Source organism: Sphaerodactylus townsendi, linkage group LG03 (assembly GCF_021028975.2).
Source record: "Sphaerodactylus townsendi isolate TG3544 linkage group LG03, MPM_Stown_v2.3, whole genome shotgun sequence".
NCBI lineage: Eukaryota > Metazoa > Chordata > Lepidosauria > Squamata > Sphaerodactylidae > Sphaerodactylus > Sphaerodactylus townsendi.
The window spans coordinates 147120053-147133590 of record NC_059427.1 but is presented as its reverse complement, the minus strand read 5'-3'; the positions used below and the strand labels follow the sequence as shown (position 1 = coordinate 147133590).

At 48.5% G+C, this 13538-nt stretch overlaps 1 protein-coding gene across 1 annotated transcript in view; it reads left to right on the top strand.

The window, feature by feature from the left end:
• Window positions 1-13538, top strand: part of BCAP31 (B cell receptor associated protein 31) — an 88000-nt gene that overhangs the window by 32224 nt on the left and 42238 nt on the right. The window contains exons 3-4 of the mRNA XM_048490931.1: window positions 1793-1893; window positions 7007-7154. Of these exons, the coding sequence (XP_048346888.1) occupies window positions 1793-1893; window positions 7007-7154 (249 nt within the window). The remainder of the gene's footprint in view (window positions 1-1792; window positions 1894-7006; window positions 7155-13538) is intronic.

Sequence of the window (13538 nt, the reverse complement as noted above, 5' to 3'; positions counted from 1 at the left end):
TGGGATGTGGCCGTGGTGGCGAACCTTTGGCCCTCCAGATGTTATGGACTACAATTCCCATCAGCCCCTGCCAGCATGGCCAATCCATAACATCTGGAGTGCCAAAGGTTCGCCACCACTGGGATATGGCCTGGCGGCTGCTGCCCCATAAAAATCCCCAGTCAACCAAATGTGCAAATAATATCTGTGTGCTGCTTATGGGGTGGGGCTGAAAGCTCTTGAGGAGTCTGAAGCCCATTAGAAGTCTGTCATGGCCGCCCGTCTGGTTTACGAGACTTCTGTTGGCAGACCTGTGTGCTTTAAAATGCACAACTTTATAAAATTCCCAGAGGTAACCTAACCTTGCCACTCGGTTAAAAGAAAGAGTGGCCCTTGAGAAGTCAAACTCCGTTCCTCTGTCTATGAGGGGCAGCAGTGGCATAGTGGCAGCAGTTCGTAGTGGTTACGAGCAGGTGCTTTCTAATCTGGAGGAACCAGGTTTGATTCCCAGCTCTGCCGCTTGAGCTGTGGAGGCTTATCTGAGGAAGTCAGATTAGCCTGTGCACTCCCACACACGCCAGCTGGGTGACCTTGGGCTAGTCACAGCTCTTCGGAGCTCTCTCAGCCCCACCTACCTCACAGGGTGTTTGTTGTGAGGGGGGAAGGGCAAGGAGATTGTCAGCCCCTTTGAGTCTCCTACAGGAGAGAAAGGGGGGATGTAAATCCAAACTCTTCTTCTATTCCATGCTCCTCCAAAAACATGGCATACATCTCCTCTCCCCCAGCCACACCGTAATCTTCTTCACAGGTCCTTTCACCATCTCCTCCTCCTCCTCCTCAGCCTGCCCTCCTATATCAGAAAATATTGGGAGTAGGTCAGGAAGATCCTTGGAAGAAGGAAGTCTGAGCCTGCCTCGGTTGCTTGCTGATCATTACCTTCCAAGTATTTTGCTCTGTCTAGGCTGGGACTCGGAGGCTATCTGCCACTGCTAGCCAACCAGGTCACCCGTACCTCTGAAGGAGATTGCCTAGCACAGGGGTGGGCAATTATTTTTTCCATGGGGCCGCATAAGAAACAGAAAATATTGTGGAGGGCCGGGCCAAAAGGCTGAACTCAATTCTGCATAATAGGGGCTGATAAGTGACAGACAGGTGCACAGATCAACTTGGAATCAGTGGCAACAGTTCTGCAGACAACACTATTTGGCACAGAGAATCACAGGCTTAACCTACCTGCATAGTTGTCCACTGTGGCAATCAAGCAAGTGGGGAGACTTAAGTCCCTTGACCTACTTTTTTCATCGACTGGCGCTTTTGAAAGCCCCGCAGAAGCAGGCAGCCAAGGCAACCGGCTTTCAAAGGAGGGGATCGCCCCAGAAGCCACTGCGCGAGGGGGGAAGTGGGAGGGTTAGCGTGAGCAGTGCGGTTCTAAACAGGTCCTCTTAGGCCAGGGCCAAGTCTGTCATAAGGGCCAGTCAGGGTCATCCGGTGGGCTGGATGTGGCCCCCGGGCCGTATAATGCCCAGGTCTGGCCTAGCAACACATTTTTTGTGGGGGGGGGGGGGGGTGTGTGTCTTTGAGCTGCAAAGGTGGGAAGCCCCTGGGGGAAGAGGCGATTACTCTAGCTCTTCGGCAGCTGTACCCTTTCCAACAGACAGGGCAAAGTAGAATTGTAACTTCATCCGCCAGTGGCAGATGAAGTTACAATTCTGCTTTATCCTTTCTGTTGGAAAGAGTACAGCAGGGGTGTTGACGGGAAATGCTGTCTCTAGGCAAAGGTAACCCCAGTCTTCCTTCTCTCTTTTCTCTACAGATGGCAGAAAATCTTCAAGTCCCGCTTGGTGCGCATGCTGGTGACTTACGGGAACACTTTCTTCGTTGTGCTGATTGTTATCCTTGTCTTGCTGTTTCTGGGTAAGTGAAAATGGGGACGTGGGGAGAACACACTTGTCAAGCCCGTTTGTTGAATCCCTTTTTTTAAAAACCTTTATTAGGCATAAAACCGGTGCCAAGAATTTCAAATACAATAAAAAGATCATTATTGCTCAACTTGCAGTACACAGAGCAAAAACATAGCAACAGCTTCAGAGATTTCAACACTAGAGCTATTTAGAAGCTTAGCCGTTTTTATTTTATCAGAAAGGAGCATAAATCCTGTTGGTAACACAGTTCTCAAATCGGTTCTGATGTTGTTGTACTTTGAACAATGAAGCAGAATATGAGGAAGTGTATCAGTTGTATCAGGACAAAATCGACAGCGACGCTCATTTTGTGGAATACCAGAGAAGCGACCTTGAAGATGTACTGACGGAAAAGAGTTACACCTTGCTCTAGTCATGACCCATCTGCAATTGTAATCAATAAGTTGTTGCAGGTATATAGCAGGGCTAGATTTCTGAGGGATAATCCCAAAGAATATTGGAGAGCAAGAGCTTTGCGCTTTGCACAGGAGAAATTGGTACTCTTGATCAAATAATCTAGTCTTTAAGCGATGGTAAATCTCCGGAGTGGTGAGCATTTGTAGGGCCTCCCAGGAGAAGCCCAGAGAAAAGATCTTTTTTTCAATATGTTGTTGAATCCCTCTACAGTCCCTCTCAGGGTTTTAAAACTCCTACATAGGTCAAAGGCTTTCACGGCTGGATTCAACTGGTTGTGGTGGGTTTTCCGGGCTGTGTGGCCGTGGTCTGGTGGATCTTGTTCCTAACATTTCGCCCGCATCTGTGGCTGGCATCTTCAGAGGTGAATCGCAGAGGGAAGTCCGTCACACACTGTGTCTAATGAGAAGGGAATGTTTTAGTGGGGTATATATTGTCCATGTCCCAGGGTGGGGAACCAGTCAGTAAGTGTTTGGGTGAAACTTGTTATGCAAAGATGTGGTTGATAGTCTTATATTGCGGGTGGGGTTTTTCAGTCCAGGGAGTGATTCACATTTGCATTCCCTGCGGCAGCAGCAGTATTGGTGAATACGCCATTTTTCAAACCCCTGCTCCGCTATGGAATTGGAAGCTTGACTGGATGGCCTTGGGCCAGTCACACCCTCTCAACTGAACCTATCTCATTAGGTCAGTGGTGGCGAACCTTTGGTACTCCAGATGTTATGGACATCAGGCTGATGGGAATTGTAGTCCACAACATCTGGAGCGCCAAAGGTTCGCCACCACGGCATTAGGTTGTTGTGCCAGCAAAATGGGGAAGGGGAGAATACTGTAAGCCATTTTATGTCCCCATTGGGGAGAAAAAGGCAGTAAATTAAGTCTGAGGTTGGGGCGGGCTAAAATTTGGTCCCAAGGTTCTCCGAAGACGAACTTGTCCTGGTCCACAGTGGCGTATCTGCCTAGGGACAAGGGGTACCCCTTGTCCCCGGGCGCCACTCTTCTGGTCACGTGGGGGGCGCAAAATCAGTCCCCCACGTGACCAGGAAGTCCTGCTGTCTCGTCATTTTTGCATGCCTCAACCCCGTCCAAGGCATGCAAAAATGATGAGGCAGCAGGACTTCCTGCTGCCTCCAAGTGCCCTCAATCCCACCCTGGACTCCGCCCTCCCTTCCCCCCCTGCCAGCTGGGCTCCCAGCCGGCAGCCTGCAGTCTCTTCTGACCTCCCCTCCGGGCAGGCCAGAAGAGACTGCAGTCCCGGCCTTGGAGACTTTCTTTTATAAGAACTGAGGCCGGGGGTGCGGCTTGGGGAGCAGAAAGGGGTGGGACTGGAGGTGGAACCTGGGGGCATCAAGGGCGGAGCGGGGGGGGGGCAGAGGCTGGGGCGTACGTCCTGGAGACAATTTGTCCCCAGGCACCATTTACCCCTGGAACGCCTCTGCTGGTCCAGCAGGGGTTTTAGTATTCAACAAGATAAGTTCCTCCTTCTATCCTGCAGTCTATATTTGAGGGTTCTGTAATCAAAGAGCGAGGGATTAAATTACCTCGAATGTAAGTGATGTTCTGTAATCTTTTCCCATCACATTTTTGGAAGCTGGAGCGAAGGGTGTCGCTGTTGCTCTTGCCAGCGGTTTGTTGCTAAATTGTGTCCACGTGTGTGGCATCTGTCTCATATTGCTAAGGGTGCAAGAATCCACCAGTGTTTGGGGTAATAAGAACCTCTGGAATAGCACACCGGGCATCTATTTGCTTGTGGTGGGGCTGTTGCGGTGAGGTTTTTGTTTGGGGCAAGACGTTAAAGGCCAAGATCCAACAGGGATCCCGTGTCACCTTAAAGGTTATCAGAATTTATTCCCTTGTAAACTTTTGTGAGTCAGAGTTTATCTAAGGAAGTATGTCGCAAACATGCTGAAAGATAAACGTTGCTTGTCTGAGGTGCCGCTGGGCTCCTGTCTTACTTCACTGTTTCCATCTAATAAGAGGTGTAGAATTGCCAGGAAGGTTTAAAATCAGGGGGAGAAAAATGTTTCTTTTTCCCACCTGGGTTAATGAACCTTTTAGGGGAAATTGAAATACTTTGCTATCTGCAGCCAGATGAGTCCAGTTTGCACAGAATTTATCAGGGTTAGCCCTGGTTAGTACTTGGATGGGAGACCACTACGGCAGTCCACGATCAGTACGCAGAGGAAGACAATGGCAAACGAACTCTCTTTGACTCTTGCCTTGGCTAGGATGGCCTGATTTCATCAGATCTCTGAAGCTAAGCAGGGTCACATCCCTCAGTGCTTGGATGGGCGACCCCCAAGGAAGTCCAGGGTCACTATGGAGAGGCAAGCATTGGAAAATACCTCTGCTGTCCTCTGGCTTTAACGCCAGTGCAAGGCAATTCCATGAATAAGAACATAAGAACTAGCCTGCTGGATCAGACCAGAGTCCATCTCGTCCATCTGTCTGCTACTCGCAGTGGCCCACCAGGTGCCTTTGGGAGCTCACATGCAGGAGGTGAAAGCAATGGCCTTCTGCGGCTGTTGCTCCCGAGCACCTGGTCTGTTAAGGCCTTTGCAACCTCAGGTCAAGGAGGATCAAGATTGGTAGCCATAGATCGACTTCTCCTCCATAAATCTGTCCAAGCCCCTTTTAAAGCTGTCCAGGTTAGTGGCCATCACCACCTCCTGTGGCAGCATATTCCAAACACCAATCACACGTTGCGTGAAGAAGTGTTTCCTTTTATTAGTCCTAATTCTTCCCCCCAGCCTTTTCAATGGATGCCCCCTGGTTCTAGTATTGTGAGAAAGAGAGAAAAATGTGTCTCTGTCAACATTTTCTACCCCATGCATAATTTTATAGACTTCAATCATATCCCCCCTCAGCCGTCTCCTCTCCAAACTAAAGAGTCCCAAACGCTGCAGCCTCTCCTCATAGGGAAGGTGCTCCAGTCCCTCAATCATCCTCGTTGCCCTTCTCTGCACTTTTTCTATCTCTTCGATATCCTTTTTGAGATGTGGCGACTAGAATCAGTTGCAATGTAGAGGTGCGCTCTTATACATTCCTGTATTCCCTAAGCTAGTTTTACTGATCGAACAGCATAACATGCATCATTTACAAATTAGCATGTATAAACTCTACTGTTCGGCATATTTATGGAGTTTCAAAGTGTAGTTTTATCTTATTAGATGTATGCCCTCCTCTCCCTGGCCAAGGGGTATCTTTTTCTGTAAGAGAAACTGGAAATACACTTTAGAAAGAGTTACAGATTTCTGCTGTCTGTTCTGCCATAGCACGCACATATCGAATTTGTTGCTATCAGAGAGGCTGAAAAAAAATATAACTTGAAGGTAGAAAATCAATTGTGTAGTAAACAAAAGAAGCTATTTTTATTATGAATATAAACAGAACAGAAACACAAAACAGCTATTACAGTTACATCAGGAGGAAAGAAATTGTGCATATGATATTATACACTGTAATTTAAAAAACAGACACTTAATTGTAGTAGCTGTTATTGTCCACAATGAATAACATAAGCCTGAAATAATGCTTATCATCATCTTAACAAAAATCATAGAACACCTTATGCAATAACTTTTAGACCATGTTGTAATATAAATTCTAATGCATGAAACAGATAAAAAGAGTGATAAAGTGATTGCTATTTTAAGGTTCTAAGAATAATTATCAATTAAACAGTGAATGCATTTGGTGAAGACCTCCTGGACAGTCCAGGGAAAAGCACTTCTGTTTTAGCAATAAAAGTCTTTATCCAGAAACTTCAGTTCAGGTTAAATAGACCACCAGATGTTTATTGGCAGAACTAGAACTTATCCACCAAAACCACCCTACAAATACAGAAAGCAAATTACTAACTCACCTTCCTCACGCCAAACCATGCACCCGATGCTTACTATGTCGCCAGGTAGGAGTTCAGCTTGGCCTATCTATTTATCTATTTATCTATTTATCTATTTATCTATTTATAGGCCGCCTCATCCCCGAAGGGATGGCTAAAAGCAACAACAGAGTATGGATTTCCAGGACAGCCTAGAAAGGAAGAAGAAGAAGACGAAGAGTTTGGATTGATATCCCCCCTTTCTCTCCTGTAGGAGACTCAAAGGGGCTGACAATCTCCTTGCCCTTCCCCCCTCACAACAAACACCCTGTGAGGTAGGTGGGGCTGAGAGAGCTCGGAAGAACTGTGACTAGCCCAAGGTCACAGCTGGCATGTGTTGGAGTGCACAGGCTAATCTGAATTCCCCAGATAAGCCCCCACAGCTCAAGGTTTATCTGGTGAACCAGATTAGCTTGTGCACTCCAATGCATGCCAGCTGGGTGTGACCATGGGCTAGTCACAGTTCTTCAGAACTCTCTCAGTCCCACCCACCTCACAGGGTGTTTGTTGTAGGGGGGAGGGGAAGGGAAAGGAGATTGTCAGCCCCTTTGAGTCTCCTTACAGGAGAGAAAGGGGGAATATAAATCTAACTCTCCTCCTCCTTCTTCTTCAGCTACCCTTCTGGAGTTTTAAATTCAGTATCTCATAGCAAACCTTTAAATTTGTGGCACAGGCTCAATTGGGGACAGAGATAAAGTCTATTCAGGCTGGGTTTGCTAAAGAAATCCACTGGATCGCTGAGCTCTGATTGTTTTGCACCTGTTTGCAGATGCCATTCGGGAGATCCGGAAATACGACGACGTGACTGAGAAAGTGAATCTGCAGAACAACCCTGGCGCTGTGGAGCACTTTCACATGAAGCTTTTCCGAGCACAGCGCAACCTCTACATTGCTGGCTTCGCACTGCTGATGTCGTTGTGAGTATCTGTTGTGGGTGAGGTTCCCTTGAGGCTAGATCATAAAGGACATGGGGAAAGGGTGGCTGGCTGGCCTGGCATCAGAGCCTGATAGAGCCTTTGCATAACCTTTGCATGCGAGGCTGTGTGCATTTGTGTGCCATCAAGGTGTTACAAGTGGACTGAAAGATTACAGACAGAAAGTGCAAGCCAAGCACAAGGAGGAATGATTTGATTTGAAATGTAGGGCTCAGGGCGATGTTCAATATGGTAAATGACAACAACAGCAATACAGTAACAGTAACAAGCCTTTATTGGCGTAAAAATGAACATACAAAATAAGCATACAAAATTTGCCCATTATTGCTCACAGTTATAGACACTGGTACTAAAATCTATACATGGTCCTTCTGTAACTATAGGACATTCCTTCAGCTAAGTTGACTCACATCATCGGATACTGACAGAAGCTAGAAAAATTACTGCTGGCTATATGTGGTCATAATACATAGACATTGGTTGGTATTCATCTAGACTTACGTCTTATCTTTAGCAGAAATTTTGCTACATTCTCGCACACTCTGGGATCCATGTTGTTCAAAAGCATAGGTATCTTAAGAGCATCGGTTAGATTGTTATACAGAAGTGGGATAAGTGCAGATTGTGACATTCTGATTTTTGCAAACCTTACACAATGAAAGAGGGTATGATCGAGTGTCTCCACCTGACCCATATTGCATGGACATAGCCTCTGTTTATCAATTTGTTGATATCTGCCATAGAGCAGCATAGAAGGCATTAGATTGAATCTGGCCAGTGTTAAGGCTCTTCTTAATTTAGGGTTGGTGATCCAATGTAAATAATTGGCCATGTGTCCTTGTTCAATTGGAATAAGCAGGGTCAGGGGGGAACACGTTTTCCTCGCAGCCGAACAACAGCAATACAACAAGGCCAAGCATAATAATACAACATTTGCACCAGACCCTAGCAATAATCCAACAACAGCTAAATATAACTAACCATAATATTCCTATCTCAGGTTAATTACTAACAACATAATCCGCATAGCACATAATAATTTTTTCAATAGCATACAACATAATAGCGTAACAGCATAATACATAGCATACAACAGTGATGGCGAACCTTTTTGAGACCGAGTGCCCAAACTGCAACCCCAGACCCACTTATTTATCGCAAAGGGCCAACATGGCAATTTAACCTGAATACTGAGGTTTTAGTTTAGAAAAACAGTTGGCTCCGAGGCACACGTTACTCGGGAGTAAGCTTGGTGAAGCAACTCAGTCACACAGCTAAAAGGAAGCCCCCCCTCTCAGACGCCTGAGGCCAGCCCACGGCCAGAACAAAGAAAACAATAAACCCCCTGTTAAAACCCCCTGTTTAAAAGATGTGGCTGATAACCCCTGTTAAAAAGATGTGGCTAAAAAATGTGGCTTTGAGAAAAAATCATATTCAAGGTTTGGGTTTTGACCTTTAAGGCCTTACGCAGCCTGGGACCCTTGTACCTTCGGGACTGCATTACCCCATATGTCCCCACTCGCCCTCTACGTTCAGCAGAGGCAAATTTACTGGTGGTCCCCGGCCCCTCAGGGATATGCGCGGCGCTGGTTTCCACGCTGGCCAGCCTCCTTTATGGCCCCGCCCCGCCCTGCGGTGGAACACCCTCCTCCAGCTGTCCTGGCCCTGGCAAGGGATCTCGGGTGAGTTCCGCAGGGCCTCAGGGTGGTGACAGAGTTGTTCCCGGCTGGCCCTTGAGCAACCAGTTGCTGAGTATGGCGCCCCTGCTCGATTACATCAAGATTATCCTCCTATGGAGGAGTCCGATTGCTCCCCAGGGGAGGGTTTTAAAGGAAAGGATTCTCCGGGTGCCTTTATTATGAAATTACTGCTGTTTTAATGAAATTCAGTATGTTTTTATGTTGGAGTTTTATGGGCTGCTGTTGTTTTATTTGTATGGTTTGCCCCTAATTTATTTGTATTAATTGTTGTACACCGCCCGGAGCCCCTCGGGGATAGGGCGGTATAAAAATCGAAATAATAAATAAATAAAATAAATAAATAAAAGCCCTCCAAAAAGAAAACCAGAGCTCACTTTGCTCTTTCTGTCCCACTCCTCTTCTCCACTGCAACTGCTCTGCTGCTGCGTCCAGAGGCTGAGTCACACAGTCCCTGATTCATGGGACAAGAAATCTTGCCCTCTCTCCGCATGCCACAAAGAGGAAGCGTGTCAGGACCAGATTTCTTGCCCCAACACGTGTCTGGCCCCATTGCTCGCCCCAGCACTGGTGGGTAATTGGCCCATGTTGGAAGTAAATTGCTATTGCAAGGGAACTTGTTCCTCATCTAAACAATTGTAAATGCTCATCGTTAAGGTTTTTGGTTTTCCTGTGAACCCTGTATGGAATTCTCATAAGTTGTAGTTTATTTTCACCATGGGGTTTTTTTCTACTCCTTGTGAACTTGTGTTTGATAGTATTTGATGTTGAAACATAGTCAGGTGACAGTTGCATTATATTAAACTCTTAAGGTCTCCATGACTATCACTGGACTCTGACCGAAGTCATTGTGGTTGTAATTGTATTTGTATTCTCCCACCCAAGTTGCCAGTACTTTTTCACCTTCAGTTCCCACAGTGGCGTAATCCAACGGCTCGTTCGATCCACCCTTGGGTTTGCATTGGAGCCATGATGCTACCGTGTTTCCCCGAATATAAGGCATACCCATGAAATAAGACATAGTAGAGGTTTTGCTGAAGTGATCAATATAAGGCACCCCCCGAAAATAAGGCGTAGCAAAGTTTTTGTTTGCCCGCCACGGAACAGAACACCAGAGCAGGAAGCTGTGGAGCGGCCCCTGGAGGAAGTGCACCAGCAACAGCAACGTTTGGCTTTTTACCCCGCCTTTCTTTCCCATAGAAAGAAACCTCGGGCCACCGAGGAAAGAGCAGCTTCTTTGTGCACGTTGGGAAAGGTCGTCGTGCCTCTTTTCTCCCTCTCGCCTTCTACTTGAAAGCCACCTTGAGTCTCCTTACAGGAGAGAAAGGTGGTTTATTAATCCAAACTCCTCCTCTTCTTCTAGTAAGTTAAAAAAAACCCTTCTAATATTTTGAGACGTGCTGCTGCCCGGCGGCCCCAGAGCCAGGGGCTGGCCGAGCAGCAAGTGGGCATTTAAACCTGCGCCCGAGGGCCAGTCCAGCTCTGTTTCTGGCTGGTAGGGCTCGCCGGCGGCAGCGATGGCAGTGCCCAGGCACAGTGGAGCAAGTGGGCTGCTGCTGCCTTCCTCCCTCCCCACGCCTGCAAGGCTGGCTCACCTTGGGGCCTCGGCCGCTGCCCTCCGCCACCTCCTTTTGTTGCCTTCTCCCGCCGCTGCTCCTGCCCCTATCTCCCCAGGAGTGGGATGATGACAGGGACTTGTTGTGCTGAGGGAGGTCGTCAGAGGGCGGGTGGTCAGGAGCTTCACCAAGCACCACGCAGGGCTCCTTCTTCCTCCTCTTGTTTACCAGCCCGCTTCTCCACCACACCTCCTCCTCCCTTCCTTCCCCACACTCCTGCAAGTTTGCAAGCTTCCAGCTTGCAAAAAGACCCTGCAAAGTTGCAGCCTTTCTCCCTGCACCCCCCACAACGGCCCGGGGGTTGCAACTTGCAAGCATCGCCTCTGGCAAGGGTTTGGGTAAGCAGCGCTGGAAGGATCGCGGGGTATTGCTCCCTCCCATTTTTTTTTGCAAGGGATGCCTGGAGATGCAAAACATGCTAACCTTGCCCCTCGGCCTGGGCACATTTGGGTTGGTTGGAAAGACTGGCCCAGGCCGGGTTTGTTTTTGGCAATGGGTCCCTCCCCACTGGGTCGGGCGCTGCAGCGTTTGCAAGGCAAGCACCGGGTCGGTTTCTGCATGCACGGGCTGAAGTGGGGAAGGGGGACCAAACAGCTCCCTAGCGTGTAGCTGGATTCTGCAGTGCTTTTGCACCGGGCTAAGCTTAGGCCAGTAGGGAGAATTAGCGTACTTTTAGGCCCCGTGGAAGAAGGGAAAGAGTGGGACTTTTGAGGTTTAGGGGTGTGGGTTGTTCATGCAGTGGAGATGGAAAGGGGCATGGACGGGATTCCCCTCTCAGGACCTCTAGCAGCCCTAACCTCCAGCTTCACTTCAGAGCCCAGCAACAGCTCAGCCTAAGCCCCTCGAAGTCTTCCAAGAGGGGGAGGAAGGGTCACTGGGCTGTCAAGAAAGCATGCGGGATGAGACGGTGAGGCTGAAGGCGTGCAGCCAGTCCGGCCGGAGGGGACAGCTTAGGGGCAAGCAGGGAGGCGCTGGGGTGGAGGAAGGAAGGAGTGAACGGAGCAGGGAGAAAGTCAGGAAGGAAAGAGAAAGAGAACGGAGCAGAGAGGGAGCCAAAACAGAAGAGAGAGAAAATGCAAGGGGGAGAGAGAGACGACGAAGCAAGACAGGGAGAGAACAGAGAGAAACTGCAAGAAAGGGCTACCTGGGGAAGGGAAGGGGGAAATTGGAAGCCCTGAGAGTCAGGAAGGAGGGGAAAAGAGGAGGGTATCTAGGGAAGAGGCAAACCCTGGGTGGTGCCTCTTCAACAACTCCCGGGACATCCTGCAGTCTGGAAGACGGGTGGGACAGCAATCACTCTGTGGCTAACAGCCTTATTGAATGACAGACTCCCTAAAACCGGGGTCTCAGACAGGGACAAGACCACCCCAGATAGGGAAGGAGGGAAGGCACAAATTCTTGATAGGATTCACATTTTGTCTAGTTATGCTGGTTTGTGATGACAACTACTGTACAGTATATAATAAATGTTCATTTTTTTGTTCAACAATAAATGTGAATTCTTCTTCATGGAAAAATAAGACATCCCCTGAAAATAAGACATAGCGCATCTTTGTGAGCAAAAATTAATATAAGACACTGTCTTATATTCGGGGAAACAGGGTAGATTGCTATCGGCCGCAGCCTTCAAATGTTTCCACAAGCTTAGAAATAGAATAATGGAAGAGGCCCCAAGGGCCATCAAGTCCAACCCCCTGCCTTGCAAGTACACGGCCATTATGGGCGTCTGCTCCCCCCATTACTGGAGACAGTGTGCTGGGGAGCGTGAGGATGCTGTTACTGTTTGTGCCCTGTTGGGGGGCTTCCTAGAGGCAGCTGGTTGGCCGCTGTGGGAAGAGAATGCTGGATTCGGCAGGCCTTTGGTCTGATCCAGCAGGGCTCTTCTTACGGTCCTAGATTGGAATTACCCCGTGGTACGTGATTGGAATTCACACGACAGCCCACTTGTGTTTTCCGTGCATGTGGGTCACTGTTTAAACAAATGCCATTTTGGTGTCATTTACCCAGAGAGATCCCCGGGCTCTAGAAACATGTCTTGGCTCCTTAAAAAAACATTGGCGAAGTGGGTTGCGTTCGGCCGATGTTTCAGTCAGGATGCCTCGCACCACAACTCACGTTATTGGTCGCTTTCTTCATCAGTTAACAAAACCTCATTTGCACGGCTTTCAGTTTTGCATGGTACAACGCCTCTTCTGTTTCCTGGAGATGTGCATCTTGTGCTTGGTTGCATGTTTGGCGGGGGGTGGGGGAATTGACCAGGTTAATTGTTGTAAATGAACAGGGAGTCTTTTAATGGAACAGGTAGTGCTGGTGTCATGCTACCTGATTTCCCATCTATCCTTCCTCTCCTCCCTCGGACACCAGCATGCTGTCAGCTGCAATGGGGTTGCTTTCTCTTCCTGGTTTCACTCTCTGTGTGCGTTCCAGATAGATCCTTAGGGCCAGACACGCTGTGACCAATTCCTACTTCCAGACCTGTTAACTGCATGCAAACGTGACCGTCGGTCGGGCCCTCGTTGGCAGCTTAGATCCAAGTCCCGTTCTCTTGGCTTTCTGCGTATTGGAAAGTTGAATGAGTGAAGAGGGGACTTTTTAACACAGGGTTCAGGACTGTGGCCTGGCCTGGCTGGCCCTAATCTTGTCAGAACTTGGAAGCAGGGAGACCTCCAAGGGAGTCCAGAGTTTGCTATTATTCGGAGGCAGAGGACGATAAACCACGTCTGTTGGTCTCTGCCCTTGGAAACCCTGTGGAATTTCCAGTTGGGACTTGATTGTGGCGGAACCGGCTTGCTTTGCCTGGCAGGCCCTATTTCGCTCTCTGCACTCTCCCAGGGGTTGCCAACTTCTCCTGAGGAGGGCTTGCTTTCTCTCTGGGTCAACCGCTGCCACCACCTGACTGAGAGGAATTGCCCCCTGGGGAAGATCAGGGTTCCCCAACTTGGCGTGTTTCTCTCACTCACACATCATAAGAACATAAGGACAAGCCAGCTGGATCAGACCAGAGTCCATCTAGTCCAGCTCTCTGCTACTCGCAGTGGCCCACCAGGTGCCTT